At 46.5% G+C, this 26,911-nt stretch overlaps 1 protein-coding gene across 1 annotated transcript in view; it reads left to right on the top strand.

Moving 5' to 3' along the window:
- Positions 1 to 26,911, top strand: part of MPIG6B (megakaryocyte and platelet inhibitory receptor G6b) — a 130,353-nt gene that overhangs the window by 51,720 nt on the left and 51,722 nt on the right. The window contains exons 3-6 of the mRNA XM_069635161.1: positions 6,995 to 7,330; positions 10,833 to 10,962; positions 16,822 to 16,862; positions 25,082 to 25,173. Of these exons, the coding sequence (XP_069491262.1) occupies positions 6,995 to 7,330; positions 10,833 to 10,962; positions 16,822 to 16,862; positions 25,082 to 25,173 (599 nt within the window). The remainder of the gene's footprint in view (positions 1 to 6,994; positions 7,331 to 10,832; positions 10,963 to 16,821; positions 16,863 to 25,081; positions 25,174 to 26,911) is intronic.

Raw genomic sequence — 26,911 nt, 5'->3', positions numbered from 1 at the left:
TGAGATGACAGATAGAGAAAGAGGGAGGAACATGGTGTGCGTGTTATGGGTTTGGGTTTAGGGAGCTCCTAGGATCTGGACTTGGTTAGTACACATTAACTAGTTATGATATTCTAGGACAAAGACAGGGGCAGACTGGCCCATCATTTTGTCCCGGGCACTAATGAAAAAGTGGCCCATCGTTCATTCCTTTTGTGACACTCTTTGAATAGTAGCCAGGGTGGAGTTTTTTGATAAAATGTGATGCAAATTGTGCATTTAAAGAATATTGGTCAAAACTATTAACCGCATAGTGAAGTAACTCATCAAACTGGCCCACATTGGCCACAAAAATAGGCCCACAGCGGAATTTAGTGTTTTTGCATCGGCCATGGGACAATTGCCCTATAGACTTATGTATGTCTGGAATACCAGACCGACCATTCATAATTTTGAATAAGTCATATTTAAGACAATTACCTCTATTAGAAAAAGAACACTTTTGTAATAATGATCGTTCAGTCAATTTTGATCACAAGAATACATCTTTGTTTTATTCATGATGGTGGAGCTGTGGAGGGCCCAACGCGTTTCGAGTGGTAACCCTCTTCATCAGGGGCAAGAACAAATTCTGGAAAACAATATATATACAATATTTACATTCAAAAAGTTTTACATTCAAATCTTTTTTTTTTTTAAACAGTTTTATACACAACAGCCTTAAGTGAAATATACCCGTGAACTAGGAGATATTATCTTCAAAAAACCTCAGTTAGAGACTCAAGACCAACATCAGTGTAGTCGGGAAATTCAATCCCGATAGAACGGAGTTTAGTAAATGTCAAAATGCACGACTAGTGCGGTGAAGTAGGGTTCCCTGTCTATTTATTGGACAACTTAAATGGTGATGGAAAAGCATCGTAAAAGGAAAAAAATCACATTAATGGTAATACCAATAACTGCGGCAATGTGTTTATTTAGGGAATAGAGATTATAAGAATCAACTATGGAAGGTATATAATCCGACTCTGGAAAGTAAAGTCTAAGGAAAGTGCGAAATGCTAACCTTGTGATATATCTGTGGTTCATGAAGTGTAAGAGAAATCTTCAAGATCTTGGAACACAGGATGACGGTGCTCAGGGAATTCAGGGCACTAGACTCTCTACAACAGTAAGGAGTAATGTGATAGTTAGCTGAATCGAACTTTATAAATATCTAAAAATCATAAAAGGGTGATACTAGCACTCACTCAGAAATGAAGGGTGTTCCAAGCAGAAATGCAGAGTCCAGTAGGGGCAGTCTGCAAGACAAGCTAGGATAGCTCGGCCAAACTCCAGTGCAGGGCTGGGTTCAGCGATAAGTCTGCAAAAAGTAAGTTAACTAGTCAAGATAAAGGCTAGTTATTAAGAGGTAGAATTATAGGAGCTCCTTAGAGCTCTGTTTCAGAAGTATCAAAAAATTAACAAAAAATTACCTGCAGCTTCCAGAGTTGCCAAAGGAATCGAGCGATCCGGAGAGGACATCAGATTTCCTTCGCAACGCTCAGGCGACTTAAATACAAATCATGACGTCACTACGCGCAAGCGCGTGTGACGCATTGGAGTAGTTAAAAGAAATCTATAAAGTGTTCAAAAATGCCGTCATGAGGTGGATTCAGAAGGAGAGCTGCTGCGCGTAATCATTGCAGCAAGGTCACTGTTGAATGGAAAAACATGGAATTAACAACATCAATGTACAGAAAACCTACTGATGTTAATAACTCCTTGCACTAGAACAGTTTCCACCCAAAGCACCTAAAGGAATATCTTCCCTACAGTCAGCTCTTACGGGCTAAACGGATTACTTCAAATACTGAAAGACTTCAGACTGAGTTTGAGAATATGCGAGAAAGGTTTTTGAAAAAAGGATTTCCAGAGGAAGTGGTTACACAAGCTATCTCAAGGACAGCCGCTAACCCAAGGGAAACTCTACTATCTAAACAGACCAAACAAACGAAATCCAATCTGATCTACACCTTAAAATATTCAGCACAAAGCTTTCAAATTAAGAAGATTATTACCAAAAACTGGGATTTGATTAAATCTGACCCCAACTTGAATCGGCTATTTCCAACCCCCCCCCTATGCTAGCATACAAAAGAGGGAAAAACTTCCGAGACACTCTGATCAAAGCAGAAAGAGTAAAGAAATCTACTCAGAGGATACTCACTAAACAAAAAAATTGAACCTTCCCATGTCTTAATTGCCAGCATTGTTCCAATGTTATAAAGGGAGACCACATTAGGCATCCAAACAATGGGAAATAAATCCCCCTGAATCACTACTCAACTTGCGAATGTAAAAATGTCATTTATACCATCAGATGCCCCTGTGGCAAGTACTATGTGGGCAAGACAAGTAGACGTGCGAAAGAAAGATGGACCAAACATAAGTCCCAGATTGGAACAAAAAATCCCAAATCTCCTGTCTTCCGACATTTCAGGGACAACAGCCACAACATCTCACAAATGAGATTTGCAATATTGGAAGTAATACATCCACTCCCAAGGGGTGGGGACCTATCCAAAAAAATTTCCCAAAGAGAATTCTATTGGATTCATAAACTTGATGCCATGTCACCTCTTGGCCTCAACAAAGATTTTTATTTGGGACCCTTTATATATGGAAAACAGGTTCTCTCTGTCCTTTTACCTCTCTTCTCCACAAAGTGTTTTACATTTGCTACTTAGACACTTGCTGTACTCTAGATCACCCATCAGAATGTGAACCAGGTCCTAGGCAGAAGAATTAACCAATTACTAAATATGTTTTTTTGTTTGACTAGAGTTTTTGACTATTATAAGGTATTACATGTGAAGTTCATGGGTGTATCTCCTGATTGTTCCACATTTAACTATTGCAAAATGATCTCCCTAAGTGTACACAAAGGTTTCACTCTTTATTATAGTGAAGGAACCCCCCTGTTTTCACCTTCGAGTCCATTTGGGTAGTATGCATTTCCAGTGAGCTACTCACCAAGGACACCCCCTCTTATGAGACCAGAACTACTGATGAGCTCTTTTGATAGTCTCGAGTACCCCTCTTTTCTTATGCCGACTAGTTCCGCCATGATTATTATATTACCTGGGCACCTTATGGGCTTGTGATTAAGATGATGGACCTCTTGTTAATGTCCTCTTCCTTTTCCACTAATTTCTTTTAACTATCACATCATTCTCTTCACTCGTGCTTTGTTTACATATGACGTCACTCACGCGCTGGCGTGATGACGTCACTATGTAAACACCACAAAATACAAGTGACTCTCAGTAACTTCTATTATTTAGTACTTACCTTGCTGCAATGATTATGCGCAGCAGCTTTCCTTCTGAATCCACCTCATGACGGCATTTTTGAACACTTTATAGATTTCTTTTAACTACTCCACTGCGTCACACGCGCTTGCGCGTAGTGACGTCATGATTTGTATTTAAGTCGCCTGAGCGTTGTGAAGGGAATCTGATGTCCTCTCCGGATTGCTCGATTCCTTTGGCAACTCTGGAAGCTGCAGGTAATTTTTTGTTAATTTTTTGATACTTCTGAAACAGAGCTCTAAGGAGCTCCTATAACTCTACCTCTTAATAACTAGCCTTTATCTTGACTAGTTAACTTACTTTTTGCAGACTTATCGCTGAACCCAGCCCTGCACTGGAGTTTGGCCGAGCTATCCTAGCTTGTCTTGCAGACTGCCCCTACTGGACTCTGCATTTCTGCTTGGAACACCCTTCATTTCTGAGTGAGTGCTAGTATCACCCTTTTATGATTTTTAGATATTTATAAAGTTCGATTCAGCTAACTATTACATTACTCCTTACTGTTGTAGAGAGTCTAGTGCCCTGAATTCCCTGAGCACCGTCATCCTGTGTTCCAAGATCTTGAAGATTTCTCTTACACTTCATGAACCACAGATATATCACAAGGTTAGCATTTCGCACTTTCCTTAGACTTTACTTTCCAGAGTCGGATTATATACCTTCCATAGTTGATTCTTATAATCTCTATTCCCTAAATAAACACATTGCCGCAGTTATTGGTATTACCATTAATGTGATTTTTTTTCCTTTTACGATGCTTTTCCATCACCATTTAAGTTGTCCAATAAATAGACAGGGAACCCTACTTCACCGCACTAGTCGTGAATTTTGACATTTACTAAACTCCGTTCTATCGGGATTGAATTTCCACACTACACTGATGTTGGTCTTGAGTCTCTAACTGAGGTTTTTTGAAGATAATATCTCCTAGTACACGGGTATATTTCACTTAAGGCTGTTGTGTATAAAACTGTTTTTTCCCCAAAAAAATGTTTTGAATGTCAAACTTTTTGAATGTAAATATTGTATATATATTGTTTTCCAGAATTTGTTCTTGCCCCTGATGAAGAGGGTTACCACTCGAAACGCGTTGGGCCCTCCACAGCTCCACCATCATGAATAAAACAAAGATTTATTCTTGTGATCAAAATTGACTGAACGATCATTATTACAAAAGTGTTCTTTTTCTAATAGATGTAATTTTCTTAAATATGACTTATTCAAAATTATGAATTGTCGGTCTGGTATTCCAGACATACATAAGTGTGCAGGGGGACGGGAGTTCCCAAATTGGGAACTCGTTTGTTGTTTCTAGTACTTAGCTCAACCTAGGTGTCAAGGTTGCATTTCTCTCCCCTGCACCTTGAAAATTTTCTTTCAGTAATTTACCTACTTCCTAGACTTTGTTACACACTATTCTTTATCTGTTTAAATAGGGTGTGCTTCTACTGTCCTCTTTTCCCTTTTACAATTGCCCTATAGGCCAGTCTGAGCCTGGACAAAATATAACATGTATTTCAATGGACTAAAAGTATGCACTGATTTCTAACAGACACGCACTAATTATTTCCAGGAAATGGTCATAAGGAAATGAGAAACTGTCCAGTAGAGGGTGCTGTATGTCGGAATCATGAGATGGGCAAGGTGGTATTGTAACTGATTTCCTTTTAGTTTTCCAACACATATCTAAGCTGTCCCTATGCCTAAGATTCTACTCCATAAAGGAAATGTCCAAAGGATGCTCGCCAAGGTGTCTTCACAAAAAACAAGAAAGTCCTCTGTCCAGAATCCTATACTAACCGGAGCTCTGTCCCGACCACTATTAACAGAACATGAAATCCAACCAACAATACACTTAGGGCCCGATTCATGGAAATGTGCGCAGAAATCCTGTAAGGGCCGCGTGTCGAGAAGGACACTGTGGGAGGTTGCGCGCAGAAAGAAATATGCATGCCGCACGTATTCATGGAATTCACACCGCAAAGTAACCGTATTCGCAAGTCACGCCCGGCATGCCCAACCGCGAAGCATAAACAGCCAGAACAGCTAACTTTGTGCACTCCCCTGTGCACGAATACATGCACCCTTCAAACAGTGGGCGGGGTCCCCCGTTAGCAGGCCTGCAACTCGGAGACACTGCTCGGGGTGCCCTGTAGCTGTATCCGGCACCCCAACAACATGCGTATTAAAAATCGTAACTCAACAATAACTCTGGGAAATCTGCATGTCAACCCCCTTAAATCTTTCCTGCACCACGCTACACTGCTTACCCGTACCCCTAAGTTACATCGGAACCCCGATCGAGTACACGCACTACGAAATCCAACATGCAACCCCACCTGCGTGCTGCAAATCTTACACGCAAGTGTACTTACACCTGCCTTTGGGTGGCGGACCGTGTTAAGGACTTGCGTGGCCATTACCTAGCCAATACGTTGCACGGTCAAATCCATGATTATGTCTCGTGCTGCTCAATTGTGAGCGGGGCCGTACCTCGGAACACCCACTTTTTTGCAAGTTCTTACCCATTTTTAGTCTTCCGTCCCCTTCCCAGCCCTCTGTCCAAGCCACGCCCATGCTCTGCTTGGAGTCTCACGCAAGGCACTCAACGGCTCAGACAGACGTGTCGAGCCCGCTTGAACTCCACGCAAGTCAGAGAAAAGCATGGCGCGTTCTATTCCATGAATCGACGAAAGCGGATCTGCGTGCAGTTCCGCACGAGAGTACCCTATTTTCCGCTCAGATAATTCCATGAATCGGGCCCTTAGTCTGTTGGTCCTCACAAGTGAATGATGGCTGTTTCTGACCCCCACCCTGGTATGTCTTTCACAATAGGTGTCATTGCTCCTGGTGCACAGTCTTAGGCTGAATGTCTTTTCAATCACACTTTCTTCTACACAGTTACATTAAATTAGCAAAAATATCTCTTATTCTCTTTTCCCCCATTGAGGACCTCCTGGTACGTGTCCTACCCCCTGTAATGAGGGTATCCATGGTACTCTTTATCATGAACATTTAGGGATTTTTTTTGCCCTCAAGGCAACTCTTGGATTTTACGCCGCATTGGGTTTCGATGTATGTCAGAGTAGGTGAGGCAGGGAGAGCACTCCAAAGAGAGAGAGTGAGACAGCTGTGTGTGTCTGAGGGACTGAAAGAGAGATAGAGATAGAGATAGAGATAGAGATAGAGATAGAGATAGAGATAGAGATAGATATATATATATATATATATATATATATAGAGAGAGAGAGAGAGAGAGAGAGAGAGAGAGAGAGAGAGAGAGAGAGAGAGACAGGTGTGAGAGTAGATGAGGCATTAGAGATAACCAAAGAGGCAGAGACAGCTCTGTGTGTCAGAGTCTATGACAGAGGAGATAGCGGGGCGAGAGAGAGAGAGACTGGTCGAGAGAAAAAAAAGAAAGAATGGTGAGAGGTGTATGTGGGAGTAAAGAGGCAGAGAGAGAGAGAGAGAGAGAGACAGAAGCTCTCTGTGTCAGAGTTTATGTGAGGGGGACAAAGAGAGAGAGAGGGATGTGTATGTGGCAGAGAGATACAGCTCTGTGTCGGAGTCTATGAAAGGGGCAGTAGAGGGACGAGAGACAGGGAGGGGTGCATACCTGAAGGATGTCACGATGTATAATGGCAGTTCTCTTTTCCTCACAGTGTGTAACACAACCACACCTGCCGAAGGCGCAGATAAACTTGGCCATTCGATGAAACTGTCGTGCTGCAGAAATGGAGAAGGGACAACACAGAACAGGAAGGTCAGCTGGCTCGTGAACTGGCACAGGCTCAATGACAGCCTTATTAATCGACATTTAAGAAATGGCGCGATAGTTATCCAGGGGCTGACCGCCGAGCACCGGGGACTATGGACCTGCCTGGATGAAGACGGGGAGCTTTTAACCGAGGTCTGCCTGGAGGTGGCACTGGCAGGAAATGGCACCCACACGACTGCGCAACCAACCCCCAGAAATCATAAAAGACCTGGCTCCAAAGGTGAGTCGCGGCCTCTTGCCAGTCTACTAACTTAACACAGGTGACACGGCTTGAGAAAACACAAGATGTGCGGATACTAGTTATGAGCAAATTATCAATACTTAGGCCCTGATCCATGGAATTATTTGCATGAAAAACGGGGATTATCATGCCATTCTGCACGCAAATCCCCATTAGTCGAACAGGGATTATTTTCGGGCAGAAAGGCATGCAAATCCCTGTTTTACACGCAAATAATTCCATGACTCAGGGCCTAAGTATTTGGCATGCAAATCCCCGTTTTACACGCAAATAATTCCATGAATCATGGCCTAAGTATTTGGCACGCAAATCCCAGTTTTACACGCAAATAATTCCATGACTCAGGGCCTAAGTATTTGGCACGCAAATCCCTGTTTTACACGCAAATAATTCCATGAATCAGGGCCTAAGTATTTGGCACGCAAATCCCCGTTTTACACGCAAATAATTCCATGAATCAGGGCCTAAGTATTTGGCACGCAAATCCCCGTTTTACACGCAAATAATTCCATGAATCAGGGCCTAAGTATTTGCATATGGGTGGGTGCTCGCAACTGACCATTTTGCTTCTAGCATGGTCCTTATGTAAGGGTATAAACAGGGCCAGCCTTAGCAGCGGCAGCGCCCCAGGCATCAAAACAAAAATGTGGCACCGCCCCCCGTTCCCCTGTTAATGCGAAAGCATCAGCACCCGATTGTTATTAGTGTTATTGTGCTCCCAAGAGTGTTTCGTTCACCCAGAAGCCACACTTTGAAGCAATCAGAGATGCGCTTCAGATGGGCCGGTCGTGAGAGATAGCAATGAGTATTTAAACTTCAAAGAACTATGGCGGCAGGCCGGCATGGAAAGATCGATGTGACCGCTCGCCTGTACGCAGAGGCCCTGCAGGCCTGTCAGGTAAGTCCCCAGCACTCAGCTGCCCCTTAGCTTTGCATTTCCCCCCTGACTCATTCTCTTAGCCCAGAACAGAGCCGTACGGATTAGGCGTATCGCTGCTGGATATTTTATAAATAGGGTATTTATAGTAATCCGGCTGCCCCCAGCGCCGATCTAATGCATCCACTCCACCACTGGCGTGGCACCCCACGCAATTCAAGCAGGCGTGGGGTGCAGCGTTTGCTTTAGGAAAGATGTATTGAAGCTTCGCAGAGCGCTGTGCCTATAATCATTGCCCGCCACACCCACTCTTTCTCCAAACTTGCTGCACAGCCATTGTGGCCCTGGGGCCCACAAACCCAGGTTGACTACCTTCGCCAACACCACGACCCAGCAGATGTAACAACCAACTGCCTATTCAGCCACTGATCCCCACCCAGGCACCCACGCTATTCTCGCCCCCCCCCCGCCTCCTACAGCCCGGCTAGAATGCCCTTAGCATACGCTCAGACACAATCCAATAGAAGCCCCATTACATTTCGAGTTGGCCTCCACCTATGCTTTTTTGCTTGTCCATGTTATTACTAAGCACTGCACAGACATAACCCGGGCATTTGTCCATTTGCTACGCCATATGCATTACCAATTTCTCATTCCTGTAAGCTCCTTATCCTCCCCCCCAGTAAGCTGCTGCATGAGACATTTTCCTTTGGTTTGGCATAACAAGGCCGCAGATTTATGTTCACATATATACAACCACAGCAAATAGATATTGAAAATAGCCCCAAAGGTGCGGCGACTGCTCCATATCCTGCTTCCCCCTTTTTTCCATGTCCATCGTAGGCCCATCTCCCCCAAGACCTTCGAGTCTGAGAACCACCTGCCCCTGCAGGTATTTGCGGACTGGGGGAGCGCTGTTTGCTGGGGGGAAGCTGAGACCACATTGCTACCGCCAGACACCCCCGCCGTTTAGGCTCCCAGGAGGTGCTGTCCAGAGTGAGCGAAGCCCCTTCCGGTTTAGCAATGGCTCATTCGGAGTCTGTCTCTTATCATTGGTCGCCACAACACTGCACTGTCGTCCTGGGACAACGACGTCCAGGCTCTGCCGTAGCTGCTCCTCCTGTAGGGTGGGTGGGTGGGAAACGAATTCCTCTCCTGGTCGGCGGGCGCCCGGCTGCTGAAAGAGCTGCAAGTGCTCCTGTGCGGGGCGCCCGCTGCTGGAAGAGCTGCAAGTGCTCCTGAGCCGGGGGCCCGCTGCTGGAAGAGCTGCAAGTGCTCCTGTGCCGGGCGCACGCTGCTTATGAAGCCCTTGCTCCTCCCCTTTCCATTTTTGCCCCTTGTGGGCTTTTGGTGCGCTTGGAGCTTCTTTTGGAGTCATTCCGCCCTCTCCCCTGCTCCTGAGGGGTGGGAGGGATGAGAGAGCAGCAGGAGGAAGGCCCCTGCCCCAGTTATCGGGGTGCCTCCTCCATTGTCCCTTTGGGTTTCCGTCATCACCTTCATTCCTTTAAGCCTGCGCCTCAACCCGCATGGAGCCCCTCGTCCATTTCCATGGCGGCCAGAGCAGGGATGGGAGGAGCTGCGCCAGCGGGACTCGCCGATGCAGCGAAAAGGTAAGTGGGATTGCGGGAGGGATTTTTTTTTAAAATGAAGTCGGGTGAGGAGAAGATGGCGGGCGGGGGAGCAGGCCATCAGGCAGCATAGAATGCAGGCTTTCACTGGTAGTGTCGGCCCACGTTCTTAGCCACCTGATTCTTCTCAGCTTCTTGAAAGAGGGCAAATAATGGCAGTTACAGCCCTCAGGGGAGGGCTCTAATGTATGAATGATAACCACTGGGAAATGCACTGCAAAACATCCATTCCCTACTTTTTGAGCCCACTGTGGCATTAGAGAATGGGAAAAGCCATATGCAAATCTGGTTTTGTACCTCCCTAAAAGGGCACAGTCCAGACAAGAGGTCTAGGTCCCATCCCTTCTTCATTAGACCGAAAGCAACGACAGACATGTTCGGCTCGCTGGGCACCTTCAGTGAGGTGGAGCTTGTGACCCCAGGGTCAGCGAGCTGCAAGTAGTGGGCACTTACTGAAGGGGCATGGCAAGTGGTACCGGTGGAACGAGACTTAAGTTGACACCAGTGGCACATGGAGACCCTCCCTAGGTCATCAAGACCTAGGAGGCCCTGCTCAAATACATGTTGAGATAGAGGAGGTTTCGACACAATGCGCAACACTGCACTAGAGACACAATGGGGAGAGCTTTCAAGGGAACTCCTGCAACGTCAACCTTGCAGTTATAGTCAGCTGAAAGGGGATTATATGTGAGGGGGGGGTTGTGGGTGATATCCTGAACTCAGATTATTCAGAGTTCATACATTTGAACTCTGTAAGATTCAGACTTTTGGATGCAATATTTGGTGGAAGCCATCTGTATTCTGATTGGGACAATATCAATCCCTGGGCATTTGTAATTTTAGTTGGCCAATCAGGCTTTAGAATCAAAGTGTTTTGTCTGCATGTGTCTGTAGTCCAGATTGGTGGTAGTGTCCTAAATAGGAAGTCCTGGTGATATTGTGGGTGACCGTCTAATTATTACTTTCCCTATCACAGGTACTTCCAAGACCATGAGAGACCGCATCATGTGGGGGGTCGCCGGGGTCCTCGCCACCCTCCTCTTCATCTTGCTGCTGGTCGGTGTCTACTGCTGTCTGAGGGCACGGAACCAGAGGGCGACGGCGAGGTACGGCAAGGGCATGGTGCACCACAGTTACCACAGGAAACATCACTCACAGTGGCTATCACATGACCACCAGAAAGCGGTGACCCCCCCTTACACCAGCAGAGACATCAGTCGCAGAAAAGTAACGTATTGCCGGTAGGAGGTGACATCGCCCACACCATACTGACGTAATGCCAGTCCTAGACAGTCTTAGATTAAATCTCCCACATTATAATGACTTACTCCCAGTTTGAGATAACATCTCCTGCATCATATTGACTTATTGGCCTTCTGAGGTGAAATCTCCCATATAATGTGGGGCTATTCTGGGGTGAAATCCCCCACACCATGTGGATGTATTGTTATTTTGAGATGAGTTCTACCACATCATATAAATAATTGCTAATCTGAGATATCTAATAATAATAATTCAGCATTTATATAGCGCTACAAACCCTCAGGTATCTAAGCGCTGCTTATTATTAACCACAATGTGTGGTGCTCCTTCATCATACTGATTTATTGCTCTTGTGAGGTGAGATCCCCCACATCATGTGGATGTATTGCTCTTCTGAGGTGCGATCCCCCACATCATGTGGGTGTATTGCTATTCTGAGGTGAGATCCCCCACATCATGTGGGTGTATTGCTATTCTGAGGTGAGATCCCCCACATCATGTGGATGTATTGCTATTCTGAGGTGAAATCCCCCACAACATGTTGGTGTATTGCTATTCTGAGGTGAGATCCCCCACATCATGTGAGTCTATTGCTATTCTGAGGTGAGATCCCCCACATCATGTGGATGTATTGCTATTCTGAGGTGAGATCCCCCACATCACATGGATTTATTGCTCTTCTGAGGTGAGATCCCCCACATCATGTGGATGTATTGCTATTCTGAGGTGAAATCCCCCACAACATGTTGGTGTATTGCTATTCTCAGGTGAGATCCCCCACATCATGTGGATGTATTGCTATTTTGAGGTGAGATCCCCCACATCATGTGAGTCTATTGCTATTCTGAGGTGAGATCCCCCACAACATGTGGATGTATTGCTCTTCTGAGGTGCGATCCCCCACATCATGTGGGTGTATTGCTATTCTGAGGTGAGATCCCCCACATCATGTGGATGTATTGCTCTTCTGAGGTGCGATCCCCCACATCATGTGAGTCTATTGCTATTCTGAGGTGAGATCCCCCACATCATGTGGATGTATTGCTCTTCTGAGGTGCGATCCCCCACATCATGTGGGTGTATTGCTATTCTGAGGTGAAATCCCCCACAACATGTTGGTGTATTGCTATTCTGAGGTGAGATCCCCCATATCATGTGGATGTATTGCTATTTTGAGGTGAGATCCCCCACATCATGTGAGTCTATTGCTATTCTGAGGTGAGATCTCCCACATCATGTGGATGTATTGCTATTCTGAGGTGAAATCCCCCACAACATGTTGGTGTATTGCTATTCTGAGGTGAGATCCCCCACATCATGTGGATGTATTGCTATTTTGAGGTGAGATCCCCCACATCACATGAGTCTATTGCTATTCTGAGGTGAGATCCCCCACATCATGTGGATGTATTGCTCTTCTGAGGTGCGATCCCCCACATCATGTGGGTGTATTGCTATTCTGAGGTGAAATCCCCCACAACATGTTGGTGTATTGCTATTCTGAGGTGAGATCCCCCACATCATGTGGATGTATTGCTATTCTGAGGTGAAATCCCCCACAACATGTTGGTGTATTGCTATTCTGAGGTGAGATCCCCCACATCATGTGGATGTATTGCTATTTTTAGGTGAGATCCCCCACATCATGTGAGTCTATTGCTATTCTGAGGTGATATCCCCCACATCATGTGGATGTATTGCTCTTCTGAGGAGCGATCCCCCACATCATGTGGGTGTATTGCTATTCTGAGGTGAGATCCCCCACATCATGTGGATGTATTGTTATTCTGAGGTGAGATCCCCCACATCATGTGGGTTTATTGCTATTCTGAGGTGAGATCCCCCACATCATGTGAGTCTATTGCTATTATGAGGTGAGATCCCCCACATCATGTGGATGTATTGCTCTTCTGAGGTGCGATCCCCCACATCATGTGGGTGTATTGCTATTCTGAGGTGAGATCCCCCACATCATGTGGGTTTATTGCTATTCTGAGGTGAGATCCCCCACATCATGTGAGTCTATTGCTATTATGAGGTGAGATCCCCCACATCATGTGGATGTATTGCTCTTCTGAGGTGCGATCCCCCACATCATGTGGGTGTATTGCTATTCTGAGGTGAGAACCCCCACATCATGTGGATTTATTGCTATTCTGAGGTGAGATCCCCCACATCATGTGGGTGTATTGCTATTCTGAGGTGAGATCCCCCACATCATGTGGATGTGTTGCTCTTCTGAGGTGTGATCCCCCACATCATGTGAGTCTATTGCTATTCTGAGGTGAGATCCCCCACATCATGTGGATGTATTGCTCTTCTGAGGTGCGATCCCCCACATCATGTGGGTGTATTGCTATTCTGAGGTGAAATCCCCCACAACATGTTGGTGTATTGCTATTCTGAGGTGAGATCCCCCACATAATGTGGATGTATTGCTATTCTGAGGTGAAATCCCCCACAACATGTTGGTGTATTGCTCTTCTGAGGTGAGATCCCCCACATCATGTGGATGTATTGCTCTTCTGAGGTGCGATCCCCCACATCATGTGGGTGTATTGCTATTCTGAGGTGAGATCCCCCACATCATGTGGGTTTATTGCTATTCTGAGGTGAGATCCCCCACATCATGTGAGTCTATTGCTATTATGAGGTGAGATCCCCCACGTCATGTGGATGTATTGCTCTTCTGAGGTGCGATCCCCCACATCATGTGGGTGTATTGCTATTCTGAGGTGAGATCCCCACATCATGTGGGTTTATTGCTATTCTGAGGTGAGATCCCCCACAACATGTGAGTCTATTGGTATTATGAGGTGAGATCCCTCCCATCATGTGGATGTATTGCTCTTCTGAGGTGCGATCCCCCACATCATGTGGGTGTATTGCTATTCTGAGGTTAGAACCCCCACATCATGTGGAGTTATTGCTATTCTGAGGTGAGATCCCCCACATCATGTGGGTTTATTGCTATTCTGAGGTGAGATCCCCCACATCATGTGGGTTTATTGCTATTCTGAGGTGAGATCCCCCACATCATGTGAGTCTATTGCTATTCTGAGGTGAGATCCCCCACATCATGTGGATGTATTGCTCTTCTGAGGTGTGATCCCCCACATCATGTGGGTGTATTGCTATTCTGAGGTGAGAACCCCCACATCATGTCGATTTATTGCTATTCTGAGGTGAGATCCCCCACATCATATGGGTTTATTGCTATTCTGAGGTGAGAGCCCCCACATCATGTGAGTATATTGCTATTCTGAGGTGAGATCCCCCACATCATGTGGATCTATTGCTCTTCTGAGGTGCGATCCCCCACATCATGTGGGTGTATTGCTATTCTGAGGTGAGAACCCCCGCATCATGTGGATTTATTGCTATTCTGAGGTGAGATCCCCCACATCATGGGTTCCATGTGTGAATTCCGCTGCAAAAATATTGCGATGCAAAAATATTGCCATATTTTTGTGGCAAAATTCACACATGGACCCTGCGGGGGACACCCCTGTAACCCCTGCATCATTTTTTTATGTGTGGGGGACAACCCCGCAACCCGCGCTCCCACATAATATCCCCCCCAAAAAATATTGCCTATGGCGAACCAAACGGCCCTATCTACGGCTATATTTTTGTTGGGGACATCATGTAGTGATACCACATCATGCGGGTGTATTGCTATTCTGAGGGGAAATCCCCCACATCATGTGGGTGTATTGCTATTCTGAGGGGAAATCCCCCACATCATGTGGGTGTATTGCTATTCTGAGGTGAGATCCCCCACATCATGTGGGTGTATTGCTATTCTGAGGTGAGATCCCCCACATCATGTTGGTTTATTGCTATTCTGAGGTGAGAACCCCCACATCATGTGGGTGTATTGCTATTCTGAGGTGAGAACCCCCACATCATGTAGATTTATTGCTATTCTGAGGTGAGATCCCCAACATCATGTGAGTGTATTGCTATTCTGAGGTGAGATCCCCCACATCATGTGGGTGTATTGCTATTCTGAGGTGAGATCCCCCACATCATGTTGGTTTATTGCTATTCTGAGGTGAAATCCCCCACATCATATGGATGCATTGCTATTCTGAGGTGAGAACCCCCACATCATGTGGGTGTATTGCTATTCCGAGGTGAGAACCCCCACATCATGTGGATTTACTGCTATTCTGAGGTGAGATCCCCAACATCATGTGAGTTTATTGCTATTCTGAGGTGAGATCCCCCACATCATGTGGATGTTTTGCTATTCTGATGTGAGATCCCCCACATCATGTGAGTCTATTGCTATTCTGAGGTGAGATCCCCCACATCATGTGGATGTATTACTATTCTGAGGTGAACTCCCCCACAACATGTTGGTGTATTGCTATTCTGAGGTGAGATCCCCCACATCATGTGGGTTTATTGCTATTCTGAGGTGAGATCCCCCACATCATGTGAGTCTATTGCTATTCTGAGGTGATATCCCCCACATCATGTGGATGTATTGCTATTCTGAGGTGAAATACCCCACAACATGTTGGTGTATTGCAATTCTGAGGTGAGAACCCCCACATCATGTGGATTTATTGCTATTCTGAGGTGAGATCCCCCACATCATGTGGGTTCCATGTGTGAATTCCGCCGCAAAAATATTGCGATGCAAAAATATTGCCATATTTTTGCGGCAAAATTCACATCATGTGAGTCTATTGCTATTCTGAGGTGAGATCCCCCACATCATGTGGATGTATTGCTATTCTGAGGTGAGATCCCCCACATCATGTGGGTTTATTGCTATTCTGAGGTGAAATCCCCCACAACATGTTGGTGTATTGCTATTCTGAGGTGAGATCCCCCACATCATGTGGATTTAATGCTATTCTGAGGTGAAATCCCCCACATCATGTGGGTGTATTGCTATTCTGAGGTGAGATTCCCCACATCATTGGGATTTATTGCTATTCTGAGGTGTAATCCCCCACATCATATGGATGCATTGCTATTCTGAGGTGAGATCCCCCACATCATGTGGATGTATTGCTATTCTGAGGTGAGATCCCCCAGATCATGTGGATTTAATGCTATTCTGAGGTGACATCCCCCACATCATGTGGGTGTATTGCTATTCTGAGGTGAGATCCCCCACATCATGTGGATTTATTGCTATTCTGAGGTGTAATCCCCCACATCATGTGGATTTAATGCTATTCTGAGGTGAAATCCCCAACATCATGTGGATTTATTGCCATTCTGAGGTGACATCTCCCAACTCATGTAGACCTATTCCCGGTCTGAGATGATTTGTCCCATGCCACACTGACTTATTGCCAGTTTATGGTAACATCTCCTGCACTATATCTGCCTCTCTTTCCAGTGTAAGGCGACATCGCTTTTCAAAGTGTAAAGCCCCATCCACAAGGTCGCCATTGGAGAACTGCTTGGATGTGTGGGTGAAGGCTGTTTATGGGTGTTCCCGCTGGGCCCCCTAGCATGCCATGGTTGACATGCCCAATGTGCCAGTGCGTGCGGGGTGCAGGCACGTTAGGCTATCTGAGCACCGGCAACAGAACGGAAAGAACAGGCGTGAGCGCAGGTGAGAGAGGACAGACACTGGGACCCTGGAGAAGAGAAAAGAGAACGAGGCAGTCTGCACGATTGAGACAGTCACTAAGCGACACTGCAAATCTAATCTCTGCTCTTGTGTCTCCTAGAGGAAAAGGTGGTGTCACGATGGATGTCCTGGAACCTGAAGGTGAGTGCGGTCCCCCTCCTCTGAGCACACTCACGCCCCCCACACCACCACCTAAAGGCCAGCCTAGAAAGTACACCCCGGGGACCCAGGGAAATAAGTAAAGCCAGGAACCTAAATTCACCCCCAAACCTGTAGACACTACCCTGGCCCAATGGAAGAGAGTCAGGGAATCGAGTTCCCTTTGTCACGTGATTCAGACAAAGACGCCATCACCATCATCATAAAGACATTCCGACCAATGAGAAAGCCCCTTTCACTCAGCCAATCTAGAACTGATCCCTAAACTGCTTAAAAGTGATCCAATGACCACTAGTTCTCCCAGATAGCGACCAGCTGATCACTGGTCTCGCCGCAACGAACACAAACGCCCAAAGTTCCCTCCACACCTTCCTGAAGTTTATAAGAAGTAGAAAGAGCCTGGCCTCCTTTACTCAATTCAACATTTGCAAACTCCCCAAAACAGACACAAAGCACTAGCATCTCTCTCAGAACACGGCGCTATTTCCACTACTGGGAGAAAGGCGTGGTGCCGTCTACTTGACATGTCCACCAAAACATACGCACTATGCGATAAATACAATACACAAGCAGGTTGCCGGCCCGCTCTTCCATTCGTTTTTCTCGAAATGTGAGAACCCAAACCGCGCCTGCGCACATTCGGAACATCCTTTCAAGTAGAACGGAAAGTCCTTGTAGGGAGAATCGGACCATAATTAACCAATCCATCTTTTATAACGCGCTCAGTACCGGAGACTAGACTCTAAGCGCGGGACCAGGATCCGAATCTTGCTTCCAAGACGAGCAGGTTGCTCCTGAGCTATCCTCCCAGCCCTACCATTTGTAGGCATTGCTTTGGCTCGCCAATCCTCGATAGGCGTCTGCAGTCAATAACCTATTGGCCAATGCCAGCAGATGCGTAGAGTTAATGTGGAAGGAAAGCTCGGGGTCAACGCGTTTGTCTTGGAAACAAGACAACGCAGAGTTACACAGGTTCGAATCCTGATCCTGGCTTAGAAACCACTGCTAGTATTAAATGGGTTAAAAAAGAATAATTATAATAGGCACTGAAAAGCCCTTATCTTTGAAGTTGTAGTGTCAGGTTTTGGGATATTTTGATGAAATCATTGGATTGACTCTGTTTTAATTGGTTTGAAATCTAAATTGATGTATTTCTCAGAAGATGGGGTAAATGACTGCAGGTTCTCTGTGTCCCCAGATTATTGCAGCTGGTGTCATTGGGTAGGTGAGGGCTTGTTGTCTTTTGCACACATCCACCGCCACGAAAGAGTGTTACTTCTCCTTTGCCGCCATCTCTAAGAGCAACATTGCCATTCCAGGTTCTCCCAAATAAGTGGGTCCTCTGCTCACCCGGTCGGCCTATCAATAGAAGCGTGTAGCAGTGGAAAACGTTTCCTTATATGGCAAGGAGCCTGGAACAAGATGTCCTCAGACAGGAAATTCTGAGAAGTAAATTCATTGTGCCTACGACGCATGGATTCCCACCACAGTGCTGTCGGCCATTTTCATTATTGTTAGGGTATATATTGAATCCAGACCTAGCTTCCGGGAGCAACAAAGCACTTTACAATCATAGGGTGAAGGCCATGATGAGGGATCAGAGATACAAGGGAGCAGAGAGCTCACAGGTGAAGGGAAGGGGGGGCAAGTTGTCAGCAAGGGATCTACAAGCAATCAGTGGAGGAAACAGTGGGGAGCAGATCGCCCTGTCTCAGGTTAGGTGGGGAGGGTGTGTGGACCTAGGTGTTAGGGAGGAGCCATTCCTTGAAGAGGATGGCCTTGAGCTCCTTCCTGAGCTGTAGAAGCAAGAGGGTGAGTCTGATATTGACGGGGAAGAAGTTCCAGAGTCTTGGGGCATAGACAGAGAAGGCCTGTCTTCTGGTTCTTTCCTTCCTGCACTACGGGAGTTCAAGACTGCACAAGTATTTACTTCTGGTGGATCGCAGGCCTCCGGAGGTGCTAGTTTCTCAGTGCGGTCGCTTGGAGACTTCAGGGTGACAGCCTTGTAGAAGATGCAGATGGGTTCAAGGTCCAGGGGAATCTTGGGTGGAGCTGAAAACATGAGCACCCTAAAACTGTGCCCAATCTGTGCTCTGACTGATCCATTTCTTTTGTAAAGCCCGGCACGCCTGCTATTACCAGAACACAATGTGGAGGGTGGGTATGGGGAACAGACCAAGGACCAGGGCCTGGAAATTACAAGAAGGGAAATAATAGGCGCGGGGGCGGGGGCGGGGCAGGACATCTAATTACACTTTGAATAATATTGCAGTTAACTAAATATTAACAACAACAATGAAATGTGCAGTCCTGCGGGAGGTCCAAGCAGAGAATGAGCCAGTGACCCATGAGCGTAAAGTCCAACAGGAATAGGGTGACCAGACGTCCCGGTTTTGCCGGGGCTGTCCGGGTATTTTCACCTACGTCCCGGGGTCCCGACACAGTTTTTTAAGTTTGAAAACACTGTCGCGGGATTTGGGGATCGGGTGGATCCCATCCTGGTTTTTGGCCGGATATCATAATTTTTGCCTTGGGATGCCTGGCGCTGAAACATGACACACACAGACATAGAAGTAGGACTACAGTTTCACTGCTGAAGCTGTAGTCCTACTTCTATGTCAGTGGCCTGTCCCGGTTTTTTATTTGCGAAATCTGGTCACCCTAAGCAGGAATGAAGTTCCAGTCTGAATGCTTGAGTACACAGAAGAGTTTGCAGGCGCTCTGTGAACTTCAGTAAACTCATTCCACTTCTCATGTGTTGGAAGGTTATTCCAAAGTTCAGGGCTGACATTAGAATGGTGTTGACCACCATGTCGCTGTCCCGTCTGTCTGAAGTGATGTCTTCTTTTCGGCTCCCGGTTCACACCCCGGTGAAATGAAGCAGGGTTTTTCCATATGTATTTGGGACTTTATAAATTCCAAACCTAAGCCAGAAAGCATTAGAGCGCTGCACATGTCGTTCCGGGTAACATATAAGGCAAGGAGGGCGAGGTTACAATATGTGGCCCGGGATGTTGCCACCATGTGGGAGGGATATGATAAAGGAACGCAAGGAGCCATGGTGGCCCCTGGCCATTGGCTGGAGAGCAAGGTCTCGTGTTCCATCCTGATCTGTAAGAGCGTTGTCATGGTCCAGATGACATCCGGGAGTGTGTTCCAGTAGGCAGGGGCATAGCAAGAGAAGACTCTGTTCCTGTTGGTTTTCCATGAATGCCAGTTTCGTCTCGAGCCTAACGCTGACCTGGCTCCTGTAGGAGCGTGACCCACCTGAGCTGCAGAGTTTTGCAGGAAGGGTCTACGCGGGCACAGGAAGCTCCCACATACAAGGCAGGTGTGGTCCCAGCTAGAAAGGGGTAGAGTGGGGAGGTAATGAGCCATGCCCTCCCTACACATAAAAAGTCAAAAAATCCCAACGCACCTAATCAGAAATAAACCTAGCAAAACCCACTGTAAGACAGTGCATGTGGTAACCCAACCTCAAAAAAGCAACGGCCAGCGTGACTTTTTACACCGGGCATGCACCATACAGCCGGGGCTGGAAATGGCAGACCGAGGGCAGCTGGAACAAAAATGAAAAAACGTTGCGCCCATGGTAGCGAAGAAGTGGGAAACAGAAACTGTGGGTGTGGGGCTGTTGGGAGCAGGCACCAGGACCAGACATATGGCGAGGTAAGAGGGTGGGCAGAGAAGGGTATCACAGGTGTGAAAAGACAAGGGGAACCTTGCATTTCAAGTGCGGCTACATTGGTGGGCTCCTAATAATGGGCAAAAGCAATTAGCTTTGCATTACATATACTTTTTGGGGGGGGGGGTTGTTTTAATATTTTTTTAGGCTATTCAAAGCAGAATAACCAAGGCTAGTATGTGGCGAATGCCAATTAAGATAAACATTTCTCTAGGCTAATATTTGTAATGTATTGTCTTAATCGAAAAAGTTATGTTTATGACAATAAGGCAAAAAACAATACGAGAACACAAATCAATGAGAGTGTTTTTAATATATTAAAAGTGTTTTTTATCAAGTTAAAGTTTTATGATTAAAAACAATTTAGCTTCAGCCAAAAACAAGATTGGCGAAGACGATATTGATATTTATTGATGTTGATATTGTATTTGTATCGCGCTCATACACAAGTGTTTCAGAGCGCGATACGATAGTTGAGACTTTTTTATAACTAGCTCTTTGAGACACGTTGGCCGGTATTGTGACCTTGTTACATCGCAAGTATCTTTATCATTGTCCATATGTCAACCTAGTCAGTCTCCACAATTCTATCTCTGTTGTTACTCAGGCCATCCCTCCAATGCCATCTGTGCGTGACTCAAATTGCAGCCCATGGATCTATCTAGATGTGACCCGTGCCCATTCCCATAGCTCCATCTGGGTGTGCCGCGGGTCAGTTCAGTCGTCACCACCATGTCCAGATTTGACGCAAGGCAGTCACCATAGCTACGTCTCCGTTCATTTTGGTTGTGTGTGTCGGGCTAGTCATTTCAGATGTAAGTCCATCTCCAGAAATACTGCCTGGGTTCCGTGTATGCCAGTCTAATGGATTCTATCTTCTACTTATTAGCTTATGTGTGGGTTTCTTAGTGTAGCACTGGTGGTCTCGTTTTGGCTAGTGGGTTTGCTTATATGGTGAGGTTGGTTTGAACATGGCTATATTGTAAGCGTGATATAATTGTTGAATAGTGTGGCTGCAAAGTTGCATTGGGTTGGCGGCTTACGCATGAGGTTATGTTGTCATGTCTGGCAGAGGGGGATGCTGGGTAGTGGGTTAGGTTGTTAGTTGTGCCTGTTGTCTGTGTCAGCCTTGTTAGGTATTGTTTGGTCCTGATTGGATTGTGGCTCGTGGTCGGCTTAGCCTTGCATTGTCCCTTTAGTTCTTGCGGGTGGTCCCCTTCTCTGTTGGTTCTCGGTGTTATCCGTCCCGTCATGGGTTTGTTGTTAATTGGCTCTCTTTGCATTTTGGGTTTTATTGTTTCAGTTGTCTCCGTCTGGTTCTGAGATCTTGAAGAGCCAGGTTTTGAGCCGTTTTCAGAATTTTAGGTGGTCTTTTGTGTTTCTTATTTCTTTCGGGAGGTTGTTCCAGGTTTTTGCTGCCAGGTGGGAGAAAGAGGAGCCCCCACGTTTTTTCCTTGGATATGGTTTTGGTTCCAAATGGATTTCGTTGGCTGATCTAAGGGGTCTCGTCGACTTGTAGGTGGTTATTTTCTTTTGTAGGAATTCTGCTCCCTGGTCGCTGATTGCTCTGTGTGTTATGCACATTGTTTTGAAGGTGATACGTTGTTTGATTGGAATCCATTGTTGCATTGTTAGCGCTGGTGTGATGTGGTCTCTTCTAGATAGTTTGCGGAGAAGTATGGCTGCTGCGTTTTGGATGCGTTGCAGTTTCTTCAGCAGGTATTCCGGCATTCTGAGTTAAAGGCTGTTGGCGTAGTCGATTCTTGAAATGATGAGGGCGACGATTGTCAGTGTTTTGTGGGTGAAGGACAGGAAGGTAGGATTCTTTTTTTGAGTGAAGGAGGAAGAAGCATTTCTTAATGCTTGTGTTTACTTGTGGTTCTAAGTGTAGTGCGTTGTTCATTAGGACCCCCAGGTTTTTTACTACTTTTGATGGTGTGGGCGCCGGTCCCAATTTTATCGGCCACGTGATGTAGGTGTTGTACTCTTGGTATTTGGATATAATCATGATTTCTGACTTTCCTGGGTTGATTTTTAGCTTGGTGGCGTTCATCCAATCGTAGATTTCTTTGAGACATTTTCCTAGAGTGGTGTTTTCTTCTTGTGCATCTTCAATTTTGTAGATGATTTTAGTGTCGTCTGCGTAGTTGTAGCACGTAAGATTGTATTTATTGAATATCTTGATTAGAGGAGTCTGGTAGATGTTGAAGTACAGTGGTGATATGGAGGATCCTCGTGATACTCAGCATTCGTTCACTTGTGGAGCTGATTTGAAGTGCTCTATCCAGACAGTCTCTGTTCTATTTGGTAGGAATGATTTTATCCAGAGTAGTGCTAAGTCTGTTATACCTATTTCTTCTAATCTCTTGATGAGGGTTTCATGGCTTACTGTGTTGAATGCTGCGGATATGCAAAGTAGAATAAGGGCAGATGTTGTGTTGGAGTAAGCGTTTGTCTTTAGGTCATCACAGATGGATAGGAGTGGCGATTCTGTTCCTCTAGCGGGTCTGAAGGTGACTTATGCTTGGTCCAACAACTGGTGTTTTTCAACATGCTCTTGAATTCATTTGTATAAGTAGTTTTCTAGGAGTTTTGCCGGGTAGAGGATGTTTGAAATAGGTCTGTAGTTGGAGAGGTCTTCCATGTCGCCACTTCTGTTCTTAAGGAGTGGTTTAATATATATGCTGATTTGAAGGCTTGTGGTGCAGTCCCTGGTGCGAGCGACAGGTTCAAAAGATTTCTGTAATATTCTGATGGCGTTCCTTGCATTAGGATTGATTTGTAGATGTCTGGGGTCAAGGGGTCCATGGGCGAGCCTGCTTTCTTGCTATCTTTTACCAGATTGACGAATGTCCCAACTGATATTTGCTGTAAGTTTTGGAGTTTGTGCTTTGGCTCCTCATTGGATCAGATTGGTTACGTGTTACGATTGGACGGTCTGTTTTGTATGATTTGTCGGATGTTGCTGATTTTATTTTTGAAATCGTCTGCTAGGTTGTCGCATAGTTTCTGTGAAGGTATTGGAGTGTTGTCGCAACCTGGTGGGTTTCTCATTTCTTTTATGATGTTGAACATTTCTTTTTGTGCGTTGGTGGCTTTGGTGATTCTGTTCTCATAGTGCCTTTTCTTTGCCTTTTGAATTTCCTTCTTCTAGGATCGGATTTGCCCCTGGAACTGAGTTTTCTTACCTTGGTCATATTCTTTCCTCCATTCTAGTTCTAGCTTCTTGATCTTTTTCATGGTGCTTAGTAGTGGGGTGAACCATTTTGCCATTGCTCTTTTTCTTGAGGGGGTGAACTGTTTTTCCAGGGAGATGCTGTCGATTGTATCAGCGATCCATTTAGGTATTAGCTCTGTTTTTCCGTCTAGGCCTGCCTTGTCCATTTCCATTGTGGATGGTTTTATGAGCTACAGTTGTTCTATTAGGTTGCTCGCTTTGATGGCTTTCCAGTTTCTTTTTGTGGTGTTTGGAAGTTTGAGGGGCTGGTTGGTTGCTTTAGCTGGTAGCGTGATCACAAATTGGATGATGAGATGGTCGCTCCAGAGCATCTGTATCGGTGGTGCAGTGGTGATAAGATTTTTATTGGCAAAAATTGCGTCAGGTTTGTGTCCTGCTGTGTGTGTTGCTCATTTGACCAGTTGTTGTAGTTTCATGGTTGAACTTTGCGGGTTGGCATGTTTTTCTTTGGCATCTCCGCAGCATTCTACAAATTCCTTCTTAGTTGCGGTACATGTTTGTAATCTCAATCCTCTCTAGAAGTTACGTAAACTGATATTCACAATCTTCTTCGGATATGAGGCTGGGAGGATTCACAGGTTTGTAATCACAATTGTCTCTAGATGTTACGTCGGCTAATATTTGTAATCCTTTCCGGATGTGAGGCAGAGAAGATTCACCTCTCTAGATGGGAGGCAGGTTAATATTCCCAGTCCTCTCTAGATGTGGCGCTGACTAATGTTCACAGTCCTCTCTAGTTGCAAAGCAGTTTATTATTCATAATCTTTTCTGGATTGTCATCAACTGGCCACTCACTTTCTTCATTGCTGTGGATTGACGTAATCTGACAGGTACATGCCCCTTTGTAAAAAAATTGCAATCAACTGTTACGTTTTCCACCATTAGGACGTGGGCTGCACGAGAAAACACTTTGCAGGCTGCCCATCCTTGTAGCAGGAGAAGGTTGCTGACAACTTCTCTTTCCATGACATCATGGAAAGGGAAAACAGACTCCAAGGCTGTATCATTGCAAGGCAACACTATGACTGATTAGCCGCCTTGTATTTGTCATACTGGGTGACATGGATGCAGCATGCGGAGGGTGGGCACACGAAATGGCACTGTGTGCTCTGCCCACTGCATGCCCCAGATAATATCTACGAGCATCGTAGGAGCCAAAATCCACAATGGCCGGTTCTCATTGAATACTACATATGACGCTCATTAACCCCTGCCTCTGGAAAATATGACACTGTCATATCATCATTTTTAAAAGGTGTACTTTTTTTGTGGCGACAGGTAGAAGGAGCAGTGAAGTCGGAGATGCGGAAGACGACACCCTGTTGGGATATGCACCGCCCCAGACAGAGCCGCCTCAGCACGCGGAGGATGTAAGTGCAAAGCCCGCGACAAAAACAAAAAGGGGGGCGGGGGATTATACACCCGAGTCCCCAGGACATATTTTGCAGCGCTGAAAGGTGGGGTAACTTTAGCATTCATTAATGACGTCAAATATTTGATGGAAATGTTTTGAAGGAGGGCGAGTCCCAAGGCCCACCTGCTGGTGGATGTGGCCACCCTCTTAGTCTGAGTCTCCGGGACGGGGAATGTTACCTTTATGGCGGATCTTTTATTCCGACTCCCTGAGCTTTTGTCCTTTTCACAGCACACAGGGCCACAACACCGGAAACCGTTTCTCATAGCAGCCAATCACTGTGCATGTGGGGTACAGTGCCATGCCCCCATCCCTTACATGTGGGAACAATCAATATAGACGCAATGGTGCGGATTCTCAAATCATGTTTTGGGGCAAGTCATGAGATGTGCCTGGAAGAGACACCAAGAGTTTGCTTCTAACGGTGAGCGAGGGTGTGCAAAGGGGGGGTGAAGCGATGTGTGTGACCGGTGAGCGAGGGTGTGCAAAGGGGGGATGAAGCGATGTGTGTGACCGGTGAGCGAGGGTGTGCAGAGGGTGGATGAAGGGATGTGTGTTACCGGTGAGCGAGGGCGTGCAGAGGGTGGATGAACTGAAGGGATGTGTGTGACCGGTGAGCGAGGGTGTGCAGAGGGTGGATGAAGGGATGTGTGTTACCGGTGAGCGAGGGTGTGCAGAGTGTGGATGAACTGAAGGGATGTGTGTGACCGGTGAGCGAGGGTGTGCAGAGGGTGGATGAACTGAAGGGAAGTGTGTGACCGGTGAGCAAGGGTGTGCAGAGGGTGGATGAAGGGATGTGTGTCACCGGTGAGCGAGGGTGTGCAGAGGGTGGATGAAGGGATGTGTGTGACCGGTGAGAGAGGGTGTCCAGAGGGTGGATGAAGGGATGTGTGTGACCGGTGAGCGAGGGTGTGCAGAGGGTGGATGAACTGAAGGGATGTGTGAGACCGGTGAGCGAGGGTGTGCAGAGGGTGGATGAAGGGATGTGTGTGACCGGTGAGCGAGGGTGTGCAAAGGGTGGATGAACTGAAGGGATGTGTGTGGCCAGTGAGCGAGAGTGTGCAGAGGGTGGATGAAGGGATGTATGACCGGTGAGCGAGGGTGTGCAGGTGGTTGATGAAGGGATGTGTGTGACTGGTGAGCGAGGGTGTGCAGAGGGTGGATGAAGGGATGTGTGTGACCGGTGAGCGAGGGTCTGCAGAGGGTGGATGAAGGGATGTGTGTGACCGGTGAGCGAGGGTGTGCAGAGGGTGGATGAAGGGATGTGTGTGACCGGTGAGCGAGGGTGTGCAGAGGGTTAATGGAGGGATGTGTGTGACCGGTGAGCGAGCGTGTGCAGAGGGTTGATGAAGTGATGTGTGTGACTGCTGAGCGAGGGTGTGCAGAGGGTGGATGAAGGAATGTTGTGACCAGTGAGCAAGGGTGTGCAGAGGGTTGATGAAGGGATGTGTGTGACCGCTGAGCGAGGGCGTGCAGAGGGTGTATGAAGGGATGTGTGTGACCGGTGAGCGAGGGCGTGCAGAGGGTGGATAAAGGGATGTGTGTGACCGGTGAGCTAGTGTGTGCAGAGGGTGGATGAAGGGATGTGTGTGACCGGTGAGTGACGGTGTGCAGAGGGTGGATGAAGGGATGTGTGTGACCGCTGAGCGAGGGTGTGCAGAGGGTGGATGAATGGATGTGTGTGACCGGTGAGC

Source organism: Ambystoma mexicanum, chromosome 13 (assembly GCF_040938575.1).
Source record: "Ambystoma mexicanum isolate Mex_15411 chromosome 13, UKY_AmexF1_1, whole genome shotgun sequence".
In the NCBI taxonomy this organism is placed as follows: Eukaryota; Metazoa; Chordata; class Amphibia; order Caudata; family Ambystomatidae; genus Ambystoma; species Ambystoma mexicanum.
Note: the sequence above shows the minus strand (reverse complement) of the source record. Positions and strands in the feature narration are given on the sequence as shown.